The sequence below is a fragment of the Melanotaenia boesemani genome, chromosome 5, assembly GCF_017639745.1.
Source record: "Melanotaenia boesemani isolate fMelBoe1 chromosome 5, fMelBoe1.pri, whole genome shotgun sequence".
Classification (NCBI taxonomy): domain Eukaryota; kingdom Metazoa; phylum Chordata; class Actinopteri; order Atheriniformes; family Melanotaeniidae; genus Melanotaenia; species Melanotaenia boesemani.
The window spans coordinates 30535752-30554058 of record NC_055686.1 but is presented as its reverse complement, the minus strand read 5'-3'; the positions used below and the strand labels follow the sequence as shown (position 1 = coordinate 30554058).

Sequence of the window (18307 nt, the reverse complement as noted above, 5' to 3'; positions counted from 1 at the left end):
TAATATGTGCATTGTGTAAATGTATTGCTAACAGTCGATCTAGAAGTAGATACAGATTGGTTTGAAAAGATAACAGTAAATGTAATGTTAGAAATTTAACATTCAAAATGTTTCTAATATCAACTTTAAATGCTTTCTTCAAAATTTTTATTAAGCTGATGAACTGGATTTCTTGTACTGTGAATAAAGAAAATTTCTATAATGTTGAGGATTGCACTGCAGTAAACTAGTCAAACTTCCTTCTTGTCTCGACAATATTGATGTTAAACAGCTGCCAACAGCTGTCTTCAACTTGTAACACCAAAATCATTAATGAAAATAATCCTGTATTCAGAAGGGAAAAAAGAAATGAAATATTTTGGATTATAAACTGTTATTTAAACTTTTGCTTGTTCAGATTTTCTGTCCACTTTAAATTACTTGATTTTGCAAATTTACATCTAGCAAAACATCACATCTTGCAAGCACATCTGAGATCAACTTTTATGACCCTACCAATGTCAGAGTCAAACCTACGCCCTTGTAAGTTGATATGAGTACAGAAGCAGTTATCTTAGACTAACGTTAATTCCAATAATGCACTTTAATGGAAATTAAAGCTCTGGTTTGCTCTGAATTCTCCATTTAAAATAATTCTTGATGTTCTCTGAAGCTGCTCTCACCCCTTTAAAACGGTGCACAATGGTTTAGTCCACACCTGCGTCTCCTGCCGAAAGCCTACGATGAGTGATCGGACAGCCGTGGGAGGCTGGAAAAGTCTTGTCTTTCCACATTAAGGAAAATCAGGCTACCAAAAAAGAAAAGAAAGTAGAGAAAATGATTAGAGAAGCAGCTGCTTCCTGACTTCTTTAAGAAGAGAGACGTCTATTTTTGTGTGTGTGTGCGTGTTTTGCTTTGTTTTGTTTTTTTCGTGTAGCAGCTGGTTGTCTGTTGACTTCCTTTCAAGGTATTTTTTCTGCTAATACTAAACAGTTGATGTTACCTTATATCTGTTATATCCGTGTGTTTTTTTTCTCTTCTATTTTCTCTTGTCTCTTTACTCTCTTTCGCTCTTTCATTTTTTTCTTTCATCTACTTTCTCCTTTCTTACATTCCCCTCCCACACCCCTTCGGCGGAGGTGGACCATGTTATTTACGAGGTTGGATTTCTTTGAGAAGCAATACAGTCGAGGTCCAGCAGAATGCTGCACCCCCCCAACTGAACAGAGTCCCCAGTCGGACCGAGTCTGGCGGACTTTCATGGAGTGAATGCACCCTGAGTTAATATCCAACATTCCCACACAAAGTATGAGATTTGTCAACTTGTACTTGTGCATAGGAAAATGTGTAAATTTAAGCATAATTCTTACCATAAGTAACAGTCACAGAGTTCAGCAAACTCAAACCTCACGTTCCCTAATAAAAGTTCTCAATTAGTGATGCAGTTTATAGTTCGAATAATTGCTGTGACAGGCTATAATAGACAGCTGTGACAGGACAACCTGGAAAGAAAACTTATGTGCCATGGCTTATTTTGCACTATTGCAGGATTTGGAGAACCACGCACTCCACAGGAAACTGATCTGTTTAGCGAGAGCACAGAATGGCAGGTACCGCTTCCCCAAAAATATCCTGCTCAGTTTATGCCGTGATTTGCAACCCATGTTGGAGCGAAAGACAAAATGCACCAAAGCCATCCCAGTGCACATCCAGCTCCTGTCTACCCTGGGATTCCTGGAGGCCAACGCTAAGCAGAATTATGCCAGCAGTGTTGGATGCAATCATTTCTCTGGCCCCAACTTATATCCAGTTCCCATACAGACCTCACCAAGAAATTAAACAAGGATTTTATGCCATTGCTGGACTCCCAAACATAATTGGAGCAGAAGATTGCGCCAACATCCTCCTGAAAGCACCATGAAACAATGAATTCAGCTATGTGAACATGAAAGGGGTACACGATGCTACCACCATTCTGCTCAACTACTTGTAGAAGCATCTTGAAGGTACAAAATCTCATGTCAGACCTATATTCTTAGATTTCGTTTTAGTTTACAAACTACAGTCTGATTTTAATCTTGACGCTGGGTTGGTTTAACTTGTCAGCAGCAGGTAGTCGGGGCTAATGGTGTATTCCACCAGAAGCAGCTTTTATCTCCTTTATTGTATATTCTCTATACAACTAATTGTAGGAGAAAATATAATGACAAGCATCTTTTGAAATTCGCGTATGATACTATCCTTATCCATCTGCTTCAGGAAGGTCAATTATGGACCAGTGTTGGAAGACTTTGTAGAGTGGTGTGAAAACCATATTCTTAAGTTAAATTTCCAATAAACTAAAGACATGACCATTGACTTTAGGAGAACCTCTCCCTCTACCTCTCCAGTAACTATTAGGGGCTCACAGGTTGAGACAGTTGAACACTACAAATGCCTAAAAAACTGTGATTGAGAAAAACCTGAATTTTGACCTCAACATGTCTGCAATTTACAAAAAAAAAAAAAAAAAAAACGGCAAAGACTTTATTTTCTTTGCAGACTAAACACTTTTAATGCAGACAAGACTCTGACGGTTTATTTTATAAATCTTTCATTGAGTCTGTTTTAACACTAGAAGTCCCAGAGAGGGGTCAATTGACCTTTCTACCTTTACAACCCAGAGATGGGTCGATTGACCAGTAGGATTTTAGCTAAAATCCTGTCTTAAGCTGCGAACAGCTTCTTTTGTTTGTAGACGAGTCAATTACTGGCACACCCCAGGAGGGCGCATACTTAGGGGAGACACTGTAGACTCTTGAAACTGGACTGTCAACTTTTGCCCAAAGCTTGGCTTGAGACACTGCTTGGTCCCCTGAGTATGAGATTGGAGTAGACCTCAAACAGATTCAGAAAGGTTTTCCTGCATTCTAGTATATTTCAAATAATTAAAAATATATTTGATATGATATATGATATATACCTCCTCGACACATTTGTGTGCTTTTAGAAGAAAAAAAAAAGATAATCATTGTGGGCCTTCAATAAAAAAGCAAACAATTTAGAATGATATGACAAAATGATGAATTCATATTTTTTTAAAAAATCACTTTAAAAGGTCCAGCTCTCCTCTTTTCATACAAATGAAAAAATACAAATTTTTCAGAATTTTTGACCAATTTTTCAAACTTTCTAACCCAATGTTCATATGTCCAAAAAGCCCAAGCAATGAACAATTTTGAATATTTAAAATGAACATTTTTTGATTGTGGTGGTACAGGCAGGGTCTGTGAGTAAAATGTCCAGAAGCATTAGTGTCTAAGTCAAGAGGGCATAAATGTCAACATGACAAAGATATAAAAGAACAACTGTGAATTTTTTCCAATGCTTTTTATTTTTGTCATAAAAAAAACAACAAAACAGTTAAAATAATGCAAGTAATGAAACAATTTCACAAATATTTACACAAGGCTACAGTGGCATGCCCTTGTGTGAATGGCTTTTCTGCTCTTTCAGCAGTCCGTCTGTGCTAAGTCCAAACATGCTTGGCACTTCCATGGTATCTCCATCCTGCATTTGCCACATGTGTATTTGTAGCAGTCAACACATCTTACAGTTGCGCAATTGTTCTTGCATCGATGGTTGACCTGACATTTTGCCCTTTTCCCAGGGCTAGGTGTGGGAGGTTGCTGCTGAAGCAGTTGCTCCTTATGTGCCTTCTTCTGACTCACATGAGAGTTGGCCAACTCTTTCGCGAGCTCAACCAGGAAGTCCACTCTTCTCTCCTGCACTCCGGTGCATTCCTTATGAAGAACATGAGCGTTCCGTGCCGCCATGTCGATCATGTTGTAGAACACGGCGACTGGCCATCTCCGTGTTCCTGCACGCACGCTGTACTCCCGCACCATCTGGTCCATCACATCCACACCACACTTTGTGGTGTTGTATTGTGTGACAGTGTTTGGCTTCCTTTTGGTGGTATTCTCAGTCTCAACCACATTGTGCATGCTGCTGAGAAGATAGACAGTCTTTTTCCGTTTCGGCGCATATACTGTGAGTGTTGCACCAGTGGTGGAAAACACTCGAGTGGTGAATTTAGTGTGGTCCTTCAGTCTAGTTGACTGAGGAATTTCCCGGCGAATCTTGTTGACTGTGCCAAGGATGGTGGTTTTCCGGCTAAGCAGTCGTTGCGCAAGGGACAGCGATGTAAAAAAATTGTCTGTTGTTACAGTTCTGCCCTTATCCATGAACGGCTCCATCAGCCTCATCACTACACTCTCAGAGAGTCTCTCTCCACTGGGACGACTGGGGTCCTTGCCAAGATATGGCAGGATATTGCAAATGTACTTTGATTTCAAGTCACAAGCCAGCCAAAACTTAATGCCAAATTTGTCCGGTTTTGTTGCAATGTACTGCAGAAAACTGCAGCGAGTCTGTTCATCAATAGTGATGTGTCGACCAGGGTTATAAGATCTGATGCAGTTATTGACAAAAGATTCCCACAGATTAGAAATTGCAGCAAACTTATTTGTCTCCACTCGCTCACTGCGTGTGAACATGTTATCAAAGCGTAGGTGTTGCATGATGTTTTGGAAGCGCTTTCGGGCCATAGTAGCAATGATTCGTGGGTTTCCCAGCTCTGCTGACCAATTGTCACGTAGTGATGGAACTTTCTTCACCCCCCGCAAGATAATAATTGCAATAAATGCCATTAGTTCTGGGAGGTTCATGAACCAATCTGCCTGCTCCTTTTGCCGTGCATGCTGAATGGTCCATTCTTGAATGCTACGAAGCATTTCAAGTGTTATAAAACAGAAGAAGCTTTGAAGACGAGTCCGGATACTTCTTCTGGCCTTAGCAGTTGGCTCTCCATCTGTGCCGTATGGTTCTATTGGGGTGAAATTGAGACATGTCCCCAGCTGTTCTTCATGCCACACTGTGCCATCTTTAGCCATCTCTGTCCTCTCACTTCCCAACCGAGCCCTCTTTTCTGGCAGTGGAGCAGTCTCATCATCTGCAAGGTAAACAATTTCACAATTTCAGAGGACGAAAATAGGATGTTTTGGAAATAAGATTAAAAAAATCCTTTATTTGTACCAAAATGGAGAAATTCCAGTGTTGCAACTCACAGTACAGGACAAAGCAGAAAGAAAGAAATTTGTCATACCAAAAAGTTCAATAATAGTTTCAAATCTTACCTGAAGACTGCTCAGAGTCAGAGTCCGAATCCAGCTGAATTTGTATCTCTTCTCCATCTGAGTCACAAGGGTTTGTATCGCTGAGGATCAGGTCCAATGCCTGCTGAGTTGTAAGCCGCCTCTGCATTTTGCTTCCTTCTATTTGTTCGAGGTGAAGCTAGCTACTATTTATCCCCCTCAGCCCACCATCCCCCACTGCCACAGAATTTACCAGACGTTTCAAGGTAACAAGGAGGGGCTGGATGCAATGGGTGCATTCCTCAGGTAATGGCTGCATTTACAAATGAAGAGATGCTAATTTTTGCCAGCAGAGTCGTCAGTTTGGACTAAAGGTCTTTCGACCCTTCTCTGGGACTTTAGGGAGACATCAAAATTCCTGGGACTTCTAGTGTTAATGTTCTGTATTATTGGCTGGTATGGAAACCTCACAGTGCAGAACAAAAACCATCTGTCAGACATTGTCAGAGTAGCCAGTAGGATAACTGGTTCACAGCAGCTCTCTGTCACATATTTATAATCAACAAGTATCACAGAAGGTGCAATCAATCCTGAACAGCTCTGATCACCACTTATCAAAAGCATTTGTTCTTCTACCTTCTGGGCAGAGATATAGGTTTCCCAGGGTTAGAAGCAATAGGTTTAAAATTTCCTTTATTCTTAATGTAATAAATGTCCTAATTTCCACTGAGTGACCAACACTGACTAAAAAACACTCCTTTAGATCATGGAATTTGAATTATTAATATTGTCTTTATTCTTCTTATAGATTTATTTTTCTATTGATGTTTTGATTTACTGCACTGCAAACCAAATTTCCAACCTCCAGTCACCCTCCTGCACCAGAATAGAGGCAGGCAGCTGAAACTGAAAATACCATATCTGAAAGAAAACTATCAACATAAAAAAACACGGTCAGCCAAAGTGGCTGACCGTGGGAGTTATTTGCTTAATATTTCTATTAATATTTAATAATTTAATATTTCTAGTTGGGAGTTATTTGCTTAATATTTCTATTTTAATCGTGCATTTAACCTGTGTAAATACATTTTGTCCATTTTTGTATAACTAGAAATTTTTTTAAAAGACAAATTAATATCAATGTTTTTGTTTTAACTTCAAGTTTATTTTATTTTTTTTTTTATTTTCAGCATGAATGTGAGCTGTCATTGTTCTAACCCCATAGAAGAAAAGCAGTAGAATTAAATTTTGTCTTTACTGCATCTTCTTGGATACATGACTGACGCTCTAACTTGTGCTTGAGGGAAATTATAACGTTGTGACACACTGCAACACCTCGCTGTTCATTTTAAAATAATAATTGGTTTATAAATTCATCAGATATTTAAAAAATTTGAGCAAATAATTGCTGTTATTTTATTATGGTATTTTAATTAACAGAAAAGCAGGCTTAAGAACAAATGTGTAAATAATAAAGACCAGTGCGCGCATCACTTCCGGTTCATGAGCTCGAGGCGGAGTTGAGCAGACAGGCTCGAGCTTATCGTCTCTGGAATAAAGCGGAGGCAGAGACAGAAGATTTCTAGGATCCGCTTCACTTCGTTTGAAGGTATTTCTGCAACATTATTTAATGAAAAGTTTAAACTCCAGCTGGAGACTCCGACGTATCTGGATACTGACGATTGTTGGTTTCTGTCCTCTGCGGAGACCAGCTCGCTGGGGAGAAACGACAGGGCCGAAGAAGGATCAGACAAAGACTTGTTATCGAGGGAATCCTCGTCGGGAGGGAGGTGAGAATTTACATATGTTGGTGTGATGTGTTTGCTTTAATCGGTAAGTGTTAATATTTCCGGGAACTTTGTGGTTGTGGTGTTTGGTGCTTAGTGAGGTTCGGTTGTAGGTGCGGCTCTGTGGGGTTGATGTGGTTTTGAGTTGCGGTGGAAAATGTTTTCTTTTTTTTAAGTCTTGCTTTCTCTGCAAGACTGAACTGAGAAAAATGAAACACATATGAAATGAAATTACTGTAAGAGTGTAAGAGTTATTTTGTAAAGCGCTACTTTCGTTCACAAAGCTGAAGTTCGCTTCCGATTCGTCATATTTGTGGTGATTCCACTGGATTTTTTAAAATCAACCTAGTCCACAATATACCAGCACCTGATCAAATTCTACAACACCTGACTCTAAATTAAGAAAAACACAGTTTCTTATTTGTGAAACTATTATTCTATTTTTGATAATGCAAATTAGGACCATTTAATGATGTTTTTGGCATCTGGACTACATTAGACCAGGTCCTGTGAAAAAATCTTAGATGCTTCAAACCTGGACTGGCTTTATTTGCATGTTGAGCTCCTGACTCTCACTTTATAACAGAGATTGTCCAAAGCACTATGAATTCATACATGTTTTCTATCTTGTTTTTATGCTGTTCTTTCCAGAAATGAACATGTATACAAAATAAACTTTTATTGAAGTGAGATGAAAAAGGTCCTGTCTGAACACAGATGGGAGGTCCGGAAAGCGCAGGGTCTGAAGTAATGGCAAACATTAAAGGAAAGATAAGTCAGATGACAGAAATAAACTTTCAAAGAGGCTAATGAGGATCAAGTACAAACAAAACATCTCCAGATGAAAATACTTTATCCAGTGTAGAATACAGAATCTGAATTAAAATATATATATGTTGTCTAATAGGTCTGTGTCAGACACGTGACTAGTTGACAGACCCCCAAAAATTTATGAAGGAGGCCCAGGATCGGTATTTGGCCAAATTGTCAACATTCAATAACATAGATCCTTACGACCTCAAAGCAGGAATGGAGCTCCAATGCCACATTACTACCTCCAACCCCGTCGCTGGACATAACAAGCTACCCCGTTTATGGTATCAGTGCTTACACGTATGAACAATTCATAAACTACAAATCTCTGGAAGCTCACAGACATTTCAGGAATTGCTGGGTGCAAGATCTGTTCACATTTCCACCGCAGGACTGCACAACACAGTCTCACTGCAAAGGTAAGCTCACCTGCTGTTAGTGAAGTTATGACTGGTGGTTAGGGTTATTTTACTTGTTTTATCTGATTTTCTTTACTTATTGAAACTCTGAGCATACATGATTAGTATGCATTACAATGTTGCAAAAGAAACAGCTTCATATTTATATTACATAACTTAGAAAAAGATTTAAATGCTTTAATAATCCTACCGCATTTTCATACAACATAATTACTCAGCTAACATGTCAGTCTGGCATCAGCATGTAAACCAGAAACTGTAATAATATAAACGTCCTTATAAATGAAGCTAAATATAGCAAACGGTTGAACACTGTTGTAAACGGTTGTTGTCTGCCAGTGTGTGTCTACAGGGCCTGCACTCCCAGCACCTGCCTGACTCTCTGAAGCTCTGGATCATCATGGAGGTCTACAGCCTGCAGCAGCTAAAGAAGACTTCTGGATCTGCGCTCATTGTTCCTCTTGTTGACAGATTTGTTCATAGTTTGTTTTTTACCACAATTGCACATTATATTGTTTCAGTGCTGAAATTTTCATGCAAAGATGTAAAATTCTCTCTCTACATTACTTGAAGATATTACGCCACAACGTCAGTGTTTTTATTATATCACATGTGCATATTCTCTATTTTATTTTATTGAAATTTTATCTGTTTACAGTTGTGTTGCTAATGTTTATTCTGACTGAGAATCTCAATAAAAACTTTTATGAAAAAATCCACAAGATTTTTTAATGTAATTAAAATTTAATGTAATGTAATTTTCATGATCAAAACTGACACTGCTTATTTATGTGCTTAAGAGGCAACAGTCAAAATACTTCAAATATGCCTTTGACACACACTATTATTTATGTTTAAGTCATGTAAAAAAACCAATAAAACTGCACATTTTTGCTGCACAAATAATAGAAAAAAAAACTTCGAACTGTCTGACTGTACACACACATCATGGTCATCATGTGTCTTATCCTCTGATCAGCTGATCACCATCCTCTCCAGCATCAGGTTTCCTCTTCATGGTCTGTAGCTTTCCAGTGTCTGCATCCTGGTGGACTCCATCTCTGCTGCTTGCAGCGTCTCTTTCCTCAGCTGATCTGTCTTCTTTGTCTTGCAGAGCGTGCAGTGTTTGTGATGTGTGTCCTATTAACAGGGATGGTGACCTGTCTGAGCCAGCCATCATTTTTTAATCTGGTTGACCTGCAATCACATGTTTATTAAAAAAAACTACTTAACATTGGATGCGTCCATTACATTTCACAATCTTAACCACTTAATCCAACCAGTTAACCATCCCATCAGATCTCTCAGAGCACTCTTGGTATTTACCTGTATCTCTAAAATCATTCACTCTGTGACGTTTTATATAAAGATGATTAAACAAAATAAATACTGATCAAACACAAACAAATGAACCCATTTCTATTTCCCTCCCTCTTTGCCTGTAGTTTACAAGTGAAGTTAGCCAATGTGAATATAGCGATTTTAAAAAGCCAAATAAAGCAGAAACAGCAACAACAAAAAAAAACTTTCCTACTTGCCTTTTATGAAAATGCAGAGCGCAAACACGCATGAAGGGAGATGGTTTTGAAAGTGATGTCACCACTGCGACCGGGCCATCCGATGTCTGTTACATCCTCAACCTGCTGTCCAAAGCCTCTTTTAAAAGTGGGAAACCGAAAAAAATCTAACATCATGGCCTACTTTTCAACTTTTTTTAATCGTGTGAGTTAGTATGGCAGTCTTTCACACAACACAAGACTTCCATTTTATCAAAGATTATAAAGCCTCAAAGACGATTAACAGTCGTTTACCATGAGGATGCAACCAACATGGCGATCGACTGCGACTACCCCGAGTGTGACGTCAGCTGACACAGAGGCAACTTTACAGGCTCTGAAAGAGAAAAGGAGGAAGATGCAAACTGAGGCTGTGCCCAAGGTTGAAGAGAAAATAGTCACTGTTATCAATCTTTATTCATAATTAGAGGCAGGAGCTCATCATGCAAATAAAGTTTAGGATGGAGAAACGGGGCCTTCTGTAAATGTAAAACCCAAAGAAAAAGTCAGGTTTCTCAGGTCACATACTCTTCCTTTTTTATCTTTAAAAAAATCACACATGTATTATGATCCTACGGAGCCCCCCAGGGGACACAAATCATTTTTTTTCTTTTGTGTTTTGCGTGCCCTCGCAAAAAAAGGCCTACAGCTATAAAAAGAAAATGCAGTAAGTTTTGGTTTACAAACACTACATCAGGGGTCTCCAACCTGCAACTCTGGAGCTGCAAGTGTCTCTCTGGACCTTCCACAATGCCTCTAAATACGTGACTAAAATATATTTTTTAAATCTATCTTTCTTGTCATTAGGTTGGAAACCATGGACTTTTTTTTCCTTTCTTTTACATAATTTTCCACAAATATCTACATTCCTTAGCAGAAAGTCTGTCTATCCTCTTTTTTTTTTTATAAAGGTTTTATGTTTTTCTTTATTTTAAAACCTTCAAAAATAACAAACATCCTATGGTGGCTCTTCATTAAAATATATATTAACTTGCCTTTTTGAAAAGTCTCGTAACATTTGCTTCTCTAAAGTAGTTTTATTTAGCTGGCTTAGGGAAAAATGGTTATTTGGATTGGAAAGGCTGCAGACTCCAGCACTAAACACTTAAACAGGTTTAGCAGCAATTTTCAGATAAAATATTTCTTCATATATATTTATAAAATCAAATATTTGTGACAAAGAAGGATGAAATGTTCAGGATTTACTAACTAAAAGGTAAAAAGTCAGCAGGATGAATTTAAAGCTGTGAAGCTGCTTCCTTCTAAACACAGAAGGAACAATATGTGATGAATATCAGCATCAGGTGAACAGACAAAGCAGGATTAGAATCTCACAGCTTCTAGATGGTGAGGAGAGAGAAATATTCACAATATGCACAATAACTTCCATCCATGCACCTTCACTGCTTCATTATCCAGGTTTCTGGCCTATAATTTCTCTAAACTTTAATTTTCAGCCTCCGCTACCGGGAGTTAAGGGGTTAACATCTCGTTCCGGGTGTAGCGTCAGGTCTGTAGATGTAACTCTAAACATGTGTGGTATCCACAGAAAGTCCAGAATCTCAGCTACCAGCTAAGTAAAACCATTTCTATCACCAACAAACACAGTTAAGACAACAAATTATTTAAAGAGCAGCTACACAAAGTCCGAAAAATATGTAAACACAAATTATGTCTCCCCGTGTCCACCCCACGGCATGGACATGAACAAACGACTCCTCTACTGAAAGCTCACATCTCACAGATTCCACAGCTTTAAGTTTCATCTCGCTATGACCAAGATTCACCAAACCAGAGGCAAAAGAAGACCCGATTTATGCTGCACGTTTGTAAAAGTTAAAAAGCATGTCTTACCTTTGCTGTCTTGCATAAATTAAAACCGCATTTATTAAAAAAAATAATAATAAAAAAGTTTCCCGTCCAAAAATTACGATGTTCTGTCTATCTGCATGTATTTTGACAAAGAGAAACTTTGGTTCTTTTTTTTCTTCTTCCTGTTCCAGACAGAAAACATCTCTATATTTTAATAAACCCGCTCTCTCCCAATCACGTCAGACGCACCGCTGCAGCAGGGAAGGGAGACATGGACGGCATGTTTCTGTCATCAAAGCCAGCAGCCAGCCAAAAAAAAAAAACAAAAAAAAAACACATGATGAAAAAAATTAACGGCGTTAATTAAGCGTTACGTTAACGCGCGATTAACGCGTTAACGTGCCCAGCACTAATATATATATATATATATATATATATATATATATATATATATATATATATATATATATATATATATATATATATATAGATAGATATATATATATATATATAGATAGATATATATATATATATGTATCAGTGAACTTTATCCCATGGATGATACATGCGTTTGATAACCATGTGTTTAGGCCAAGAAGTCTGCTGAAAAGTTCAATTCCTTTACCCGATATAGGAATGGGTCCTGAAATGTCCACCTAGTACTCCTTATCTGAGACAGAAAGGGTGGGTCTTCATCTCTGATCAGCTGTGATCAACTATCAGGGTTTCCGCTACAGTCAAATGATTGTGGCACAATGCCAAGGCAAATTAAAAACCACCATGCATTCATATATATATTTTTTTCCAGATGTCACAAATGTGAATTATATTCTATGAATGGATCCATATAAGCATGAAGTCCATATTTGTGCTCATTTACAAACCATAATAACAGCATGAAAATGTAAACTATGTTAAGTTCTATAATGTGATTCCTGGCAATGTTTAGAAGTTTACGTCAAGCTGACCCAGTGCAATAGACTGAACTAAGCTGTTGTATGAGATAAGAAGTTTGGTTGCAGGAGAAATCACCCAAGAGAAGGAATGAACCTGAGGTCTATCATAGGGTGAGAGAGATGTCCATCACAAACCACAGAGCTAATAAAAGCCTGACATGAATTTGTCAGGACCCCTGACCACTTGTATGCTGCAGCACTGTGTTGTTTGATGATCAATGGATAAAGTTGAGGTGATCATAAGCTTTTCTTTTTTTACAGTTTCTTTTCTGCAACATTCCTTAATATTTTATAAAACACTGCTCTTGTGCATGCAGGTATTTTAAAGGTGTGACTTTGCTTTGAGGGGAAGAGGTGGGGATTTTTTTTGCTGCATGGTCTTTAAAAATAACTTAATCTTCCTTTTTATTTCAGTGTGCCCTGCAGATGTGCAGCAGCTGTTGGTGATTACGGAGGGGATCCTTGTCAATGGATTCTGGACAAGCAGGAACAAGAGGAACTATGACCCAGTCAGGATGGAGAACTGTTGATGATGGGCTGGTGGAGAGTGTCACCAGTTTTCCAATGTTAACGGCTCCTCTGAAGAGTGAGGATGATGATAAAGAACTTCAGCCTTGGTCATATTCAGCCCATCTTCGTCAAACCCAAACTGTAGGCAACACAGAGGTAGAAGCTTCAACCAACAACCCAGCTAAATGGATTAAATCAGAAACTGATGGAGAGGACTGTGGAGGACCAGAACTAACCAGTAACCCAAACCCAAACATTTATTTACAACCAAATATTGACAGAAAGGCTTTATGTTCTTCTGAGATAAAACATTTATCACATTTTGGACCTAAAATGGAAGACGATGATAAAGACTGGAATGACAACAGGGGACATGGGTCAGGTGTAAACAGTGATGTGGAGTATAACGCTGCCAAAAAATCCCTCAGCTGCTCTGAATGTGGTAAAGAGTTTCACTACCAAAACTCTATCCAAAGACACTTAACACACCATTCAGAAAAAAGGTCTTTGAGCTGTTTGAAAAGTAATAAATGCTTTAAATTGACACAAAATGTAAATATCCAGAAAAGAGTCCACACAGAGAAAAAGCCAGATAGATGTGATGTTTGTGGTAAAATCTTTAGTCATAAAAGAAATCTTAGGGTACACATGAGAATCCACACAGGAGAGAAACCGTTCAGCTGTGATGAATGTGGACATAAATTTAGCAACAAGACAAATTTAGAACGGCACATGAGAATCCACACAGGAGAGAGACCATTTAGCTGTGATGAATGTGGACATAAATTTAGTCGAAAGACAAACTTAAACCAACACATGAGAATCCACACAGGAGACAAACCATTCAGCTGTGATGAATGTGGCCATAGGTTTAGTCAAAAGTCAAGTTTAAACCTACACATGAGAATTCACACAGGAGACAAGCCATTCAGCTGTGATGAATGTGAACAAAGATTTGATCGAAAGACAAGCTTAAACCGACACATGAGTGTCCACACAGGAGACAAACCATTCAGCTGTGGTGAATGTGGTCATAGATTTACTCAAAAGATATACTTAAATGAACACATGAGAATCCACACAGGACAGAGACCGTTTCCATGTGAGATTTGTGGTGAATTATTTAGATGGCGTCTCTCTTTGAAAGGACACATGCGTGTCCACATAAAATAGAAGAGGCACAGTTACAGAATTTTGATGCAGATCTGTAAACATTGCGTTTACAGATTTGACAAGATCTTTATTGTCATTATGCAAGCATAACGAAAGTGTTGAACTACAGGGGAGCTACTGCTTTCACAGCTCAGGGAAAGAAGCTGTCTGAGTCTTTTTGTGGTGGTTTTAATGTTTCTGTACAGCTTTACTAATGGAAGCGGTACAAACAGCACATTGCCCTGGTGGGTGGGGCCGGCTGCAATGTGTCTGGCCCTCTTCTAGACTCAGACTGTGTAGATGGAGTCCAGATCTGGTAGATGGCAGCCCACAATCCCCTGAGCTGTCCTCACCCCCCGGGCTAAGTTCCTCTTGTCCTGTGCTGTGCAGCTGCCATACCACACCGTCACACTGAGACACAGGATGCTCTCCATTGTGGCTATATAGAAGTTCACCAGCAGCTGAGAAGAGAGTCTCATCCACTTCACCTTTTTAAGAAAGAAGAGCCATTGTTGGACTTCTTCACCAAGTGTGAAGTGTTCACAGTCCAGGAGAAGTCCGAGGAAACGTGAATGTCCAGGAACTTAATGCTGTCCACGCGCTCCCCTGCCTCTTCATGTATGCAGAGAGAAACGTGCTCAGTCTTCCTGGACCTCCAGTAATCTGCTAGGAATTTCCTTGTCTCGTTGATGTTAAGTACCAGATTGTTCTTGGAACAGCATTTACTCAGGACCTCTTCTCTGTAGTGGGTCTCATCATTGTTGGATATGAGACCCTCCACAGTGGTATCATCCGCAAACTTCACAATCATGTTGGTGGGTTGGATGGCAGAGCAGCCCTGTGTGAAGCGGGCAGGGCTGAGCACACAATCTTGCGGTGTTCCAGTGTTGACGATCAGTGGTGAAGATACTATACTAAAATACTCTCATATACTATAATGAAATTTCCTCTCATATACTATACTGTAATGCTCTCATACATTATACAGAAATGTTCTCATATACTATACTGAAATGCTCTCATACGCTATACTGAGAGCGTATGCTCTCATACGCTATACCTAAATGCTCTCATACACTATACTGAAATGCTCTCATACGCTATACTGAGAGCGTATGCTCTCATACGCTATACCTAAATGCTCTCATACACTATACTGAAATGCTCTCATACATAATATTGAAATCATTCCCACACTATAGTAAAAATTCTGCACTCAGATATAAATACAGCATAAATCTTCACAAAACATCTGTCTCTGTGTTCTCCAACTTTTTCCACCTCAGTTTGTTTTGAAAATGCGTTCTTGTTTTTTTCTACTACGTGACTTCCGTTTCAACTGAAATGATTTCCTTTTCAAGTGAAATTTGCTCTCACACACACTAGTAGAATTCCTTTCATACATACTAGTGAAAGGTGATTTCAGAAATTTCACTACAGTGTGTGAATGATTTCAGTATTATGTATGAGTATTTCAGTATAGTATATGAGAGGTTTCACTATGTGTAAATGATTTCATTATAATATATGAGAGGTCTTAGTATATTGTGTGAATGACCTAAATTTCATGTGTACATGGGAGGGTAATTCTGAATAATGTCTGAAACGGCCCCTCATAGCAATAATTGAGGCAGGTAAAGGTTGTGTGTTTGGGCACAGGCACAATGGAGGACTTCAGACAGACAAGAACAGTGGAAAGCTGCAGGGACAGGTTGAAGATGTCCAGAAAAACTTCTGCCAGTTGGTCTGCACACGATTTTAGGTTGGAGGTGACTTGGTGCAGCTGCAGGGTAAGAGGCTGATGCTGCCTCTGGCAGTGGAGGGTGAACAGTACTTCTGCTGCTTGAAGTGTCGAAGTGTGGAAGAAACTGTTCACGGTGTCAGGCAGAGTGGGGTCGTGCTGACCTGGTGGTCTCTCTGCTTGTACTCTGTGGTGGTCTTGATGGCTTTTCACATTTTACCTGTGTTGTCATTGAAGTGCTCCTCAATGTGCTGGATGCCCTTTTTTAGTTCTTTGTGGGCCCTGCTATGAGCCAGTTTGTCTCCTGCTCTGAAGGCTGCATCCCAGGCTTTTAGCAGGGACCGAACTGTGCTGTCCACCCATGGCTTCTGATTAGGGAAAAAAACTGTGATTGTCTTTGTGGGTAGGACAGCATCAGTGCAGAAGTGACCATAGGACAGCATAGACGAGGTGTATTCCTCCAGATCAGCGTGTCAGTGTCCACGGCAGTGAGCTCACACACACACAGACACATGCACACATACAGGTTCCCGGTAGAGGACAGTGCATGTGTTGGAAAAAAAACATCTGCTCCAGATGGAGTATTTCACCTGCTCTGGTGTTACATCTACTGGTTTTACAACAGAAATTATCACCATGGAGACGGTTGGTGAGATGATGATATATGAATTCTGAATTATGATTTAGAAAATGGCAGAAATTATTTAGAACAACATATAAAAGTACAGTACATGGTACATTTACTGACACTTGGACATCTGATGTTTACCCAAGGGAAGGTCAGGTAACACTAATTATTTGTAACATTGGGTCGTTCTGTTGATAGAATACAGTAAAAAAGGACAAATTTCAGGCACATAAAAACTTGCGAATGGTGATTAATCATGATCAATTTGTAAGCTGTGATTAATCTGATTAAACATTTTATTCATTCGGCTGCCGTAATTTATATATATATATATATAAATATATATATATATACATACATACATGCATATATATATATATACACACATACATGCATACATACATATCAAACATTTGGCCCACATCGAAGCAGATTAGGTGTTTTTCTCTATTAAAAACAAAACAAAAAAAAAGAACTTGCCCACACTTAAATCGGATCCAGCTGATATCAGCTGTGACTGACAGATATAACCTAAAATAGAACATTTAATTTATTAAATGTCAGGAATCCCACATGAACTATCAGTAGTTATCCTTGTATTAAGATATTTCCAAAGCTGCTATTTCCCAGCTGTCTCGGAACGCAGCAAAACTGCATCTGTGAAGCCGTGTCTTACCCATAGACTGTATATAAAAGATGGACGGAGCCTCCATGATGTCACCCAAAGGTTTCTGAAAAGCAAAAGTGAAGCTCGTTGGGCGTTCCCACCGTCGCCATCTTGGTAGCGTCACGTGTGTCGTTAGTCCCGGAAAATCCAAAAATGGGCAAAGAGGTGGAGCTTAGAGGGGGACTGTGAAGGTGGGGGTGGATGATTGACAACCATCAAACTCTGAGCTGCCTGTAGCTAAGAGCTAACCCTGAGCAACGATATCTAATCAGCTAACGGAGGTAGGCGGGCTAAAGCTAAGGCATACTGTTAGCCGGCTAAAAACCATGGTTGTTCTGCACTCTCTCTTCTTTCAGTGGATATTGAATAACTGTCAATCAAAAGGACACACCCCTAATTATGCCGAAATTAAAGATTAAATAACATCCAAACAGATGAGTTCGAAAAAAATTCACCCCCTCACAGTTGTCATGAAGGTAAACTTGACCTATTAATCCTTAAATGGATTTTAGTACCAGGCTTTAAACATGGTTATTTCTGCTGTAAAGCTGGTCTTTTTAACATGGGAGTCTATGGGGATTTGCTCTGTTTTGGAGCCAACCCCTAGCAGATGATGGGTTAACTGAATATTTTTGCACTTCTGCATAGGGTTCACATTTTACAGGCAGAGGTTGCCGCTTGGTCTCACCTTTAAGTTTAATTTTCCTCCGCAGTTGCATGGCAAATTTAAATTGCATCCTTCTGCCGTTTATCTTGTGTTACTGGGTAATTGCCAAGAAGGTGAGCATTGAATTTTCTGTTAGCAAGTAGTTAAGAAGCATCTTGTGTTTTTATGTTGGTTAATTGATCATTAAACCAAAACTATATGCTAACATGTCTGGTGGAAATAAACCATTAAATGGGCAAAGAGTGTGTTTCTTAAATACTGTAGTGGGTGATGCAGGAGTGAGAGAGGAGAGCAGTGATTATACCCATAGACATATAAAGAGTAGACACCCCATTGACTGCAGCCGCCTGTAGGAGCTGACAAGCTGCATAGCCGCCATCTTGGACCGGCCATCACAATGCTGGGAGGAATACGGATTTTTTCTGGCACACCGGAAAGAGCGAATATTGAACAGCCTTCATTTCTTTGCTTCATTTTGACTTTTT

The 18307-nt window shown here is 39.2% G+C and overlaps 1 protein-coding gene across 3 annotated transcripts; it reads left to right on the top strand.

The window, feature by feature from the left end:
* The first annotated feature begins 6633 nt into the window (after positions 1–6633).
* On the top strand, positions 6634–15308 carry LOC121639872 (oocyte zinc finger protein XlCOF6.1-like). 3 transcript variants are annotated; one of them, XM_041985452.1, is made up of 3 exons: positions 6634–6723; positions 6827–6904; positions 12872–15308. In XM_041985452.1, exon 3 carries the CDS (start codon positions 12926–12928, stop codon positions 14138–14140), a length of 1215 nt encoding a protein of 404 aa, XP_041841386.1. In that variant the 5' UTR covers positions 6634–6723; positions 6827–6904; positions 12872–12925; the 3' UTR covers positions 14141–15308. The 3 variants fall into 3 exon arrangements, with proteins under 3 accessions (XP_041841386.1, XP_041841385.1, XP_041841387.1); XM_041985451.1 differs by having other exon boundaries at positions 6634–6904; positions 12884–15308; XM_041985453.1 differs by lacking the exons at positions 6634–6723; positions 6827–6904 and adding an exon at positions 6928–6947 and having other exon boundaries at positions 12884–15308.
* Positions 15309–18307: the final 2999 nt, after the last annotated feature.